Below are 13,233 nucleotides of genomic sequence, written 5' to 3'. Positions count from 1 at the left end.
AATGTAAGGACAATTTTAACCTTATTTTAATTGTTATAGCCCTTAATTTGTTTGAAAATCTCTTAAGTTCTCAAAATATTAACTTTTATTTTTTACTTTACCTACACAATAGCATAATAAATATTTACTTTGATTTGCGTACAATAATACATTAATAGATCATGTCAGGATTGGTTGGATATTTACATGTTAATTATTTTTAAATCATTTTAAGGTAGTATTAATTAAAGAATTATTGTAAAAGCATTATTGAATTTTATTTAATTAGTTCAGAAATTTATGTAGGATGTTCAGATATTTTTAATTTTTATGAAATGTTTGTTTTGAATTCAGAATGTTGAGGAATGCATTTGTGCTCTTGTTTATAACCACCTTCAAATTGTTTAACATATCAAAGACTTAGATATCATTTTAAGAGAACTTGAAGTACAACAATTATCCAATGTCTTGAATAAGACTTGTACTGAATATCACTAGAAGAACCTTTCATAATCCAGAATGGAACATTCTGACAATATTCTGAACAGGTCTTATTATACAAAATATTTTATTAAGTCGACCTGTTATTACAATATATAACTTTCTAATATGTGTACAATTAAATATTTAAACAAAGATAATGTGTTTTGCCTATCTCTGTGGTTGAGTGGTAGCATCTCAACCTTTCATCCGGAGGTCACGGTTTGAATCCCAGTCAGACAATGCATTTTTCATTTGCTACAAATTTCCATTTTCATAGGGAAAATTGGCCAAAGCAGTTGATGCCTGTTACCTCAAACAAAGAAACTAATAAATATATATATATAATATGTTTGAAGAGTAAACTAAATTTTTTTTCCACATCATAAACTTTGTGTTCAGAATGGGAATATAAAATCCGAATTCTAAAGTGTAAGAAAAATACTAAGTTACACTGTTTTAATTTATAATAAACAATCACCAATCATATTTGCACAATAGATGTAATGAGGTCATAATCATTGTATTCTTTGCTTAAAATTGATCGGTGTATATTGAATTTTAATTCTGCTTGCATTATTTCAATCTGTTTATGTTAATTGTTTTTTAAACAGTTTATATCATTTTTAAAGTAGTCTCACAGGTATTGTGTTTCTTTGTGCCAGATAAGTTTTACAATAGTATTTTAGTTGATTAATATTAGTGGAACAGTGTAACATACTTGACTGCGATTTATTTTATTTTGATTATTTGTTTTTGTATTAGTAATGACGGTTGTTATTCTCTTTCTTCAGTTAAATGGTTTCTTGGCAGTTATTTAGGTTTTGTTATTTAAACAACCTTTAGTATGTATAAAAAAAATGCTGGAACTTTGTTTGCTCTTTCCATTTACTACTGTTGTAATTAGCAGTTCTATTTTATACTTTTTATTGTCTTTCATCAGTGTGTTCTCATTTCAATAAAAATCAGGCCAGTAGTTAGTTACAACTATTTAAAATATGATTGGTTCAAATTTTAAAAGTTATTTAAAGAACATAATTGGAAAAGTGTTTTCAATTACGTGGTTAAAAATACAAAAAGTACGCTCCATTTTAATTTATTCTAAACATTACTGTTTTGAACTGAGACAGTAAATAAAGTGTTAAAAGCATTTGTTTGGTTCATTTATTTATACTTTTAAATTAGAGAGCAGAGATCCTTCAATTTTACGGTAATGGATTCATTTAATATTAATAGATATTATTTTTTTTAATTTATACGGAAAAGAGATTTTTTCATGAAAATCACAATTACTAGGACCAAACCCGAAGCTATATCTGAACAGTTAATAACACTTCTTCCATTTTAATGTTTTTATTAGAGGGGTGTAATGCAGTCTAGTTGTTTCAAATACTAATTAAATATTTCCCTTTTATGCACCTGTATGTGACCATCATTATAATAACTGATGCTTGAAAGTGGTTATTTTATCATAAAGTTTTCTGTATTTTATAAAAGTAGAACACCATAAAATCCTCCTCTTTTCTAAAATATCTTTATTAAATATACTAAGAGTATTATAATGTATAATAAAAAAATTATATATTCCAATTATTTAAAGATCCTAATATTTTTTTTATTTTTTTGTGTTGTGAACAATACTTAAGTGTTACTTGGTTAAAGTAGATATATGCAGATGGAATTACTGGGCCGGTGAAAAGATTCTAGTTAAATTTGATAGCCTCTTATGGTACTCTGTTCTCTGCACTGCACTAATGCCAACATTACTTCAGAACCCCAGCTAGAATTCGTGCACATTTATGTGTTTAACCTTTCTTAACTTTGATGAGTAATAACTAAAGTAAAATTAGTCCCACATGATCTGTCCATATCTTGACTTAATTGGAGTGAAATGAAGAATATTTAATTTTCATACATTCTTAAATGTATGATTTAATCATCTAATTAAATTTATTGTATTGTAGGCTAATTTACATACCTCTACCATATGAATTCATACAACTTTTCCATCAAATGCAGAATCATCTGAACTAGATAATTGTGCAAAATTACATTTTCCATATGTTTTGATTCTTATCTATAGTTTTATTATTTATTTGAATTATTACTAATAAAATCATATAACGTTTGCTGTGATATATAGTTTTAAGAATTATTTTTTCACTGATACAAAAAAAAGATTTCCCCTTACTCTTTATAAACTGAAGGCTGTTTTTCTTTATAGAAGACACTGTCAGCCAACTTTTTTGATATGGAATCAGATTATATATATAATCTTCATTCAATATATAATTATATATAATTCTTTATCTTTACTAATATATATATATATATATTAGTAAAATTAATTCTCCTTTTATTGTATTTGTCCATATCTTCCTCTGTACTAATTATATCAAAGACAAAAGTATGAGGGTAAATCAAATACAAATGGGATTTTTGTTCCTGAGCGTCTATGGTTGGTAGGACTGGGTCTGCGCTTCTAGTATGCTTGGGTGGGGTCATTAAGAGTGGGGAGAGCCAGCCATTCCATATTCCCAACCAGTTCATCAGTAATGCTCATGATGTTGAAGCAACTGGTGCACCCTTTCACTGCGCAACACATAATTATAAAATTTCTTGCTCGTGAAGGAGTTCAAGTGACAGAAATATTCCAGAGATTAACTGCACAGTTCGGGGACCAAACATTATCAAGGATTCGTGTGTTTGCCTGGCATAAAGAGTTCAAGGAAGGACGAGAACAAGTGGAAAATTAGGTACATGATCGCTGTCTGTGGACCAGTATTACAAACTAAAACATTTGCATGGTTCAAGACATTCTTGAAGACAGTCGACGGGTGAGAGTATCTGAAGTTGCAGAACAGAATAACTTATGGGAGCTGTCAAGCGATCATCACAAATGACCTACAGTTCAGTAAAGTGTGTGCCAGATGGGGCCATTTTCTTTTGACCACAGATCAGAAGTTGAGACCTTTGGAGATATCTGTCAGAGGCTTACAGCAAGGTTTGCAAAAGAAGTTGATACATTTTTGAGTCGGATTATCACCTTCGAAAAAACATGGATCCACTACTACACTCTCCAGTCGAAACAAGCCAGTATAGAGTGGCGGAAGAAAGGGAAGGGAGCCCCAGTGAAAACCAAGATTCGACTGTCAGCTGGCAAGGTTTTTTCAACTGTTTTTTTTTGACTGGCGAGGCATTTTGCTCATTGATCTTTTGCATGACCAACACACAATCAGTGCTGCTTACTATTTCAAACTGTTGAACGAGGTGAGGTCTGCATATTGTTGCAAAAGACGAGACCAACCGATTCGAGAGTCCATCCTCCTCCACGACAACACCAGTCTCCATACTAGATCTTTAACAGTCTCAAAACTAGAAGAAATGCACTGGACTCAACTAGATCATCCTCCCTACAGCCTGGACCTATCGCCCTGCAATTTCCATTTGTTTGGGCTGCTTAAAGAAGCTCTTGGAGGGCAACAATTTGAATATGACGAGGACGTGGAGGGATTCGTGCGCAATTGGCTCCTGACGCAACCAGCTTCATTCTACAATGCTGCGATAAAAAACCTTCCTTCTCGCTGGAAAAATGTATTTCTAAAGCAGGAAACTGTAGAAAAATAAATTATATTTGCCTTTTATTTTTAAATAAATAATTTTTTTTTAAAATAAAATCCTGTTTATATTTGATGTATCTTTGTAAAACTTAGCTTTCCACCAACAGTACAGAATCTAACAATATTTCTTACCTTATCTTATTGCTTCTCTAATTTTTACATTAAAAGCGCAAGGGTTTCCTTCATTAACAGTAAATCAATTTTTTTTTTTAAATTACACATTAAAATTTAAACATTAAAAACTGTCACATACATTGTAGTATGTAGTCAAAAATTAAAATACAATATTGCCTGTGGCCAGCCACATATACAGTACTGTACTAATTTTATATGAATTTTACTTAATAATTTATACAAATGTACTGTTATCTATCGCAGTGTTGATAAGAAAATCATTGTCAAATTCTGTCTGCATATTAAGAAAGTTGAACTTTTGTCTATATTTGTATGTATAAATACTTTTCTAAAATGTGTAATTTTTTATTGTTATTATCACATTCTTTTATAATTTCAATTATTTTTAAATTTGTGTCTAAATCAGTGATGAAATGTTTATTAAGTATTAAATGATCAGCAAGATTAGAGAAACCTAACTTACTTATTGTTTTTATAAAACCTAAAGTGTTCTGCAAATCTTGCCCTAATTGATCTATTTGTTTTCCCAAAATAAATTTTATTACAATCTTTGCATGTTATTTAATAGACACCACACAAATCATTGGAATCATTATGAAACTTCAAATGTTTTATTATATTATTGTATAGTTTATATGCTGGTTTATATTTTTCATCATTATAAACATTAATCAATATTTTAATAATATTATTAGTATAGTAATATTTTATATAAATATTGTCGTGTTTATTAAGTTTCAACGTTGTTGTATTATTAGATTTCATTTTTTTTATTACAAATATTATCAGTTATTGAGGTGTTATATCCATACAAAGGAGCAAAAACAGAATCAAGGTCAGAGTTTGCAATACTGCATCTGGAAATCATAAATACAGAATATAGAAACCATGCTATCAAAATTTATAATGACAAAAACATCTGTGAAATTATGACTTTCATAAACATCATACAAAATTGATATGATAAAAAATAGTAATCTTTTAAAGCATATTTTAAACTCTAGAAAAAAGAGTTGTAAAGTATGTTTTATTCAATGTTTATTTATTTCCTTATAATGTCTGAATAATTTAGATTTTCATTCAAGTTTTTGAGTCATATTTCAAAACCACAATATTATTTATTTTGGCTTTCAGTCAAAAAACATAAATAAAATGAAGTTGAAAGACCAGATAATTAATTAATTTAATAAGTGAATGATTAAGTCTTATATTCTTTTTACAACCGACCATTGTTTATTTTATATACGAGGTCTGTCCAAAAAGTATCTCGCCCTATTTTTTTCTTAAAAAGAACTTAATGTAAGGGCACATTAATTGTTGTCCGGCATCATTGTGTATATTAGTGTAACAAGTGCTTGTTGCATGTTTAATTTTATACATAATAACAGAATGCTTGAGCGATGTACCAAGTTGTGTTTTGATGGTAGCTTGATGACAGCCAAAGTAAATAATTCAGAAGATTATAACAGGCTTTTGGGAGTGAAGCTACGGGGATTTTAATAAAAATTAATTATAGGCATATAACAATTTCAGAATGGTGTGAGTTCAGATGACAATGACAGACAGTAAGGCATCAACAAGCTGAAATCCAAATGTCATTAATGATATGTACAGTTTGGTAATGAAAAAATCTCTAGCTGACCATCCAGAGAAACTGCAAATGACATTGGGGTTTAGCAGTGGTTTCTTGGGCACACTTTTAATGGATGATTTGGTTTGGTTTGCTCAAACTGGCCATAAAAGTTTTTGAAAGCTTTAACTTGAATTTAGAGTTTTGTTTTGACATCATACAGGATTGTTATTGGAGCATGCAAATTATGATCGCAACTTTCTTAAGATCATGAAAACTGATGTTGAATCCTTGGATTCATTACATGCAGGTGCAACCCAAAAAAATGTAGTAAAACAACACTGAGGTCAATAGTTATATGATAAGGAAATTAAATCATTTACAGTAAATAAATCTCTGTAAGGGAGGTGTTTTTAATTGTGGTCAAAAAATGGCTGTCCAATGTACAGTTCAATAATGATGAGATGGATTTTCTATCTAAGGTTTGCTATTAATGACTTGAGCTTAAGTAACTCATAAGGAGCTTATGGTGGTGTTGAATGCAATTCTGATGAACAGAGAACCCTTGTATTGTTAGAGGTTAACAAACATGACGTTTGTAAAATAAATTTACATCCTTAACCAGACTGCAAAAGAAAGGAAAACAGAATTAAAATGACCAATAAATTTGAAAATGAATCATTTTTTCTAAAATTAAAAATCAGTAAGAATATGTAATTTTGAATAAATTTGATTATAATATCCACAAAATAATTGAGACAGAACTATTTTTTGAAAATTGATAAGAACCCACTGCCTTCTTTTATCCAGAAATTTAATATGTTTAGCAGTTACAATAATTTTTTGAGTTCTGAGGAAAATGCAGGCCAATGATTTGGTCAAGCCAAAAATATACTTTCCTCCAAAAATGCACAAACCCAGTAATCAGTCAAATATAACCATTTGTTTACAGTTACCATCATATTTTTGTATTACATATTTTTAAACATTCTTTCTTATGGATTTATTTCGTTAACCATTTAATATAGCTTTTTGTTTGTGTTAAACAAGTCTCTCTTATTAAATTAAAAATGAGAATCATCTTGTGTTGAATTATAATTCATGTCTTTTATGTGTGCTTTTTTGTTCTCTTAAGTCTGATTTATGGTTGTTTACAGTTATATGAAGAATCACAACTGGAAAATGAAATTCTGAGAGAAAAATTACGCAAGACTGAACAAGATCTGCAGGAAGTTAAAACACTTGCAGAGAAATCAACAAATAATGTAAGTATCATGATTCTAAATATTAATTACACAGTTTACTTGAATTTATTTTTTTTTTTGTATTTTAATGATTTATGTAAGAGAATAATTTCTGGGAAGAGTGATAATTTAAAGGGAAAATTTTCCCTTTTTCTGGCTTTGAATGTTTTTTGTTTTTTCACTTCACATTATTTATTTGAGATAAATTTCATAAATCTTTATTGATAACACTGATAAACGTAATTTTTGTTTCCTAACATCAATTCATGAATTTAATCTTTTTTTTGATGCTGAAAACGAATATGAACTCAGAATATCATTCTATCACCCACCATTTTTGAAAAATTTTTAATTTTAATTAAAGGAGTTTTTCAACATATAGTTAGCATTTTAAGCTCCTATATTGTATTTTGTTAGCTCATTTTTTATTGTTTAACTTCATTAACATAATTTATAAGCTATAAATAAACAATACTAGACAGAATTAAATCATATTATAGTCACATATTAGGACATTATATCTAATACTGAAGAGTGAGCCTTCATAGACAAGATTAATCATGTCTGTGCAGGTCAAAACATGTAGCTGAAAACACAGCTGTGTTTGTATTAAGCACTGGATTAGGAATGAATTAATTTTGTTCAGTCTTATTGCTGTCTTAAGTTTAACAGTGCAGTGTCATAATGCCTGGAAATTTTGTAAATGATATGAATGCCATTTGTAATGTATGTGGTGAGTTTACTGTAAAATCAAATAGAAAAAACATTACACCTTTAATTAAAAAAGCACCTTTCATTTGTATTTTCTGTGTAAAATTGGTGATCAGGATAAGACATGGGCTCCTCATATAGTAAGCACTTATTGTTCTTTATATTTAAGAGGATGGTTGAAAGGTACACGGAAGGCTTTACCATTTGTTTACCTATGGTTTGGCATGAACCAAAGTATCCTGTAACCGTTTGTTACTTTTGTTTAACAAGTGTGCATGAAATTTCTAAAAAATTTAAACATACTTAAAATATCCTTCATTGCAATCTGCAATCAGGCCTGTACCTCATAGTGAAATTATTCCAGATCCTGAGCCACCTGTGAATGTATGTTTCAAAGGCAGCGATGAAGAATCAGACAGTACTGAAGAAGACAACAATGAATTTGATTTTGAATTTTCTTCCAATAAGCCACATCTTATATCACTAGGTGAATTAAGTGACTTGGTTAGGGATTTAAATTTATCAAAAAATCAAACTGAACTGTTAGGATCAAGACTGCAAGGTTGGAATTTACTTCAAAAAATACAAAAATTTTGGGCTTTCAAAGCCGACAGAAAGAACTTTCTCAGTACTTTATTGATGAAATTAATCTAGTTTATTGCACAAGTATTGATGAGTTTATGTTGCACTTAGAACAAGTTCATAAACCTGAGGACTGGTGCCTTTTCATAGATTTGTCCAAGTATAGTTTGAAAGTGGTTCTAGTACACGATAACAAATATCCTTTGATATCAATCGCTTATGATATTAATTTGAAAGAGACATACGATGTGATGAAAGACTTTCTTGAAAAATAAATTATAAAAAACATAGCTGGAACATGTGGTGATTTGAAAATTATAGCTATTTTGTTAGGCATGCAATTAGGCTATACTAAGTGCATGTGTTTGCTTTGCGAATGGGACAGGGGTAAACATGGAACAGAGATAGGGATAAACATTATGTTACCAAGTGAAAGAAACAAGACAACTTAACTCCAAATTGGAAAAATATTATTCATGAGCCCAAAAAAATATTTTTACCTCTTCTCAATATCAAGCTAGGACTAATAAAAAATTTTGTAAAAACAATGACTAAGGATTGTCCCGGATTTTTGTACATCAGGCAGAAATTTCCGAATGTAAGTGAAGGAAAAATTAAAGAAGGAATATTTGTTGGTCCTCAAATAAGAGAGTTGGTCAAATATGATGTATTAACTCATTGTTAAATAATGTAGAAAGTTCAGCTTGGGGTTCATTTAGATGTTTGCAAAAATTTTGACAATTATGATATTGTTAATCAACTTTTTACTTCATACAGAGCTATGGGATGTAATATGTTTTTGAAAATACATTCTCCACTCATGTCGGGAATTTTTCCCGAACAACCTCGGAGATGTAAGTGACAAACACTGAACGTTTCCACCAAGACATTTTGGTGATAGAAAGCTATAAAGGGAAATAAAATACTAACATGCTAGCTGATTACTGTTAGACATTAATTCGTGTTGTGCCTGAGGCTATTTATAAAAGAAAACCATCAGCAAATTATTCTGACACAGGTATGACCATGCAAAATTATAAATTTTACAGATTTTAACTATATTTTCCGTTAATTTTTTTAAGCGTAATTTATTTAAAATTAAGGGTAATAGAAATATTTTATTTACAGATCTGCAATGTATGAAAAAAGCAATTCAAGTAATACTATCACACTTAGAGAACGTTAAAAATTTTTTTTGTCTCAGTGTAATCACTAACAGACAAAAAAAATTGTTTAGGATCAAAATAGCAAATCATCTTTTTTATACATGTAATATTAAAAAGCTGTTATTTATTTTTTTTACACCATTTTTTATTTTAATAAGTTAGTGTGAATGAGATGAATTCTATTTTAACAATAAAAGAATTATAAAATTATGTACAGTTTTTAAAGGTGTTTTATATAACTAAAGAGGAAAGGTATTCAGCTTATAACTCCTTTTCTTACATGTAATGTAAGAAAAAAATTAATATTCTTAAGTGTCATTTTTGAGAAGCTACATTAATTATTAGTTAACATTAATCCATTTTTGCTTATTTTTAAAATAAATTAAAAAAATTTTGAAAAAATGAATTTTGATAGAAACTTTCATCAATCAATAAAATAATACAGAGAAAATTTAAATTACTCTTTTTGTCTATTTTGTTTGGTCTTCACTTATTAAAAAAAAAAAAATTTTACATATTTAATTATTTTTTTAATAAAATTAAAGCGCTGTTGAGTATTGATGATTATTGATCATATTAGTAATATGTGGGATTGTAAATTATAATAATTCAAAAGTGCATTGAAAAATAAAAAATCATATAAGGAATTATGAAAAAGCCTACATTCCTATCATTTAATAAACAACCATTTTCTAAAATTCATTATTGTATAAAGTGTTAATTATATATAGTAAATAACTGATTATACAAACTCGGGCTTACTGAAACCTTTTTATCCGAATATATTTAAATATTTTTACTGTATTTTGTGTTTAAAAAGAGATAATTAAATAATTTATTAAAACCCACAGAAAGAAACAAATTCATACCAAAATGCAATAAAGTAGGCCGCCTGTAAACAAAAGCTATTTCTCTAATCAGAAGCATAAACATTACTTTAGGCAGGATGTTATTGTAATAACTGCGCAAATCATTTTCTTACTACAGTATTACATTATGTCTGTTGCAAGGAGTTCGAGTCCTATATTGTGGTTGAATGTGTACAGTTTCACTGTCTATACTTATTTACTTTTATGTGATTTTTGTTTCATATTGTATGTGGTAATTTTTTTTTGTAAAATAAAATTAAAATTTAACATAATGTCTTGTAAACATAAACACATAGTTATAACTATTGAAAAAAAAAAATTGGAAGCTGTTAAAAGGGGGAGATTTTGGTGTCTGTATTTCCAGTTTCAGACTGAATGAAATGCAAAGACTAACTCGAACAGCATAATGTTATAACATACAATAGGAAAACAATTAAACTGTCAGAATATAAAAAACTAAATGAATCTGTCTTTTTGTGGTTCACACAGAATAGGAAAAAAAGACTTCCAATATCTGGTATTATCATAGAAGAAAAGGCTTGAGAATGTTAGCAGAAATGCTCGGTGATGAATATGTGAACTTTATGGGAAGTTCAGGATGGATGGTTGGACAGGTAGAAAACCAGATGTGGAATTTGTCAATTAAATATTTGTGGTGGGCTGTTATCGGCTGATAAAATGCAGCTGAACTTTTCAAAACTGAATTTAAAAAAATAACAGGCAGTTATACAAAAGACCAACTATTTAATCCTGATGAATCAGGACTAAATTGTAACTTATTACCCAAGAATCGCTTCCACTGAGAGATGAAGCATTAGTTCCAGGTCACAAAATGAGCAAGGACAGAATAATAATAATAGTGTTAGCGTGTAGTAACACTTCGGAAAATTTTTGTTTCCCCTTAAATGTCTATCAATAAATTCAAAAATCCTCAAGCAATAAAAAATATTTCCATTGCATTACAGAAATAAATAAAAAAATGAATGGCTGTCATTTGATGTACGTTGAAAAATGGTTTAATGAATATTTGTACCCAGCGTTGAAAGGTTATTAGGTTATAAAAATTTACCTTGAAAAGTGATTTTTATTTGTCGGCAATGCTGCAGTGCACTCCAAATTTAGCTAGTGATATTTCGATAAAAGTTTTTCCATCCAATGTTGCAAGCCTATTGCAACCAATGGACCAAAGTATTTTTGCAGTTTTTAAATGACATCGTCGGTTGATTTTGCACTATTGTTATGGTTTGTCAAACAAAGCAATGAGTAGACACCCAGTGATGTAATTTTATTACATTGGTCTGCCATTGCGCAAGAAAACTGGTAGAAAATTAAACTCTGAAAAAAATAATTAAAAGGCTGCTGTAAACATCTTTTAATCAAATCACTTAAATAAAAGTTTTTCAGGCAAAATAATGTTGTATTTTCAATAAAATAATCCTTTTCTCTTTATTTAGCAAACTCAGCTTATCTGAATTCAGCCCGCCCCCATTATTTCAGATAACCAGGATTATACCTGTACTGATACTTTTCTGTTTTGAATCTTTCATGAATCTAGGTCCAATTCAGTGAACTGATTGGTCAATTCATTTTAATGATAATAAAATCAAAATTGGTACTAACTAATAATTAAAGAAATATATTTTTGTTAATCAGTAAAAATGTTTACCACAATGCAGCAGAATACTTAACTTTTAATGCAATTATTTTAAATAAAATTTTGAACATCTTTAAACAATATGATGTGATTTAATCAAAATCTAGTTTTTCCAGTTTAATTAGTCACAAAAATCTCTTATTAAATTTACTTAGAAAAAATCTTCAGATCTCCACAGCTGAAAAATAATTAATTGTTTGGTCTGATTTGCAAACTAACACAGAATATATAATTTCTGGATTAGTATTATGAAAAGTGAAACAATCTGATTTGTATTTTGGGAATCTGTTAGCTTTGTGCAACCTGCTATTATTTAAGTAAATATAATTTTTATCCATCTGGCTGCAGAAGGTATAAATGGCATCTCTATCATTGCTAATTTTCTTGAAAGTGGTATTGTCTCTTCTTTTGTATGGAAGGTACTTAGCTCAAATCTCAATCAGGCGTGGAATTTTTCATATGCTACAAAATAGAAAATAAAAAGATGTTTTACTCTTTTAATTACATTATTTATTGCTTAAAGAAATGAAAATCAAGCTTTTGACTTTGTAAAAAAATAGAGGTATAGTTGTTGTAATTGGACATCAACCTTTAATACTGGATAGATTAAATAAATGAATCTTTGAAGCAGAAAGTTAAAAAACCTTTTGAAATTATGATATAAGGTTAGTCTCCATTAAGTAGCATGATTATGTTCCTTGGTCCTGTGGTTCAGGATTTATAAAAATTTGTTTTTTAATTTTACCATGATGTGGCAGTCTCATTTACCTTTTTCCTTTACCATTCTGATTTCACATATCCTTTTCGTTTTGATTACTTTCAGGCATAATAGTTAATTCAAGTTCTTTATATCTTAATTATTGGAAATTATTTTAAAACTTCCAAAATTTAATTTCATCTCTTGCATATTACTTTTCTTAAAATTGACTTCTATGATTGTAAAATTCTTGTATAAGTTTCTGTAATGAATGTATAAAATATTATGTGTATCAAACTTATTGATATTCTTAGTATAGTTATAAGAACTTTTTTTTAGGGCTCCAAGGTATCTCTGTCAGAAATAGAAAAGAGAGAAAGGCGAGCAATGGAACGAAAACTGTCTGAAATGGAAGAAGAACTGAAGGTAATCTGCACCTTTTCATTTGCTTTAATCATTATAAAAATTCTGTTGAATTTCTTATTAAATTGTTTAAATGCTCTCTTAATTTTTCCAAAATCTTTTT

The 13,233-nt window shown here is 28.8% G+C and overlaps 1 protein-coding gene across 13 annotated transcripts in view; it reads left to right on the top strand.

The window, feature by feature from the left end:
- The window catches only part of Mbs (Myosin binding subunit), a 308,562-nt gene that overhangs the window by 268,106 nt on the left and 27,223 nt on the right, over window positions 1–13,233 (top strand). For all 13 annotated transcript variants that reach the window (XR_012757331.1, XR_012757329.1, XR_012757330.1 and 10 more), the window contains 2 exons: window positions 6,942–7,049; window positions 13,047–13,133. Coding sequence is in view for 6 of the 13 variants with exons in the window: in XM_075372614.1 (XP_075228729.1) it covers window positions 6,942–7,049; window positions 13,047–13,133 (195 nt within the window). In the remaining 7 variants the exon portion in view is untranslated. The remainder of the gene's footprint in view (window positions 1–6,941; window positions 7,050–13,046; window positions 13,134–13,233) is intronic.

The sequence above is a fragment of the Lycorma delicatula genome, chromosome 8 (assembly GCF_047948215.1).
Source record: "Lycorma delicatula isolate Av1 chromosome 8, ASM4794821v1, whole genome shotgun sequence".
Lineage (NCBI taxonomy): Eukaryota > Metazoa > Arthropoda > Insecta > Hemiptera > Fulgoridae > Lycorma > Lycorma delicatula.
The sequence above is the reverse complement of the archived record's forward strand: the minus strand, read 5'-3'. Positions and strand labels throughout refer to the sequence as shown.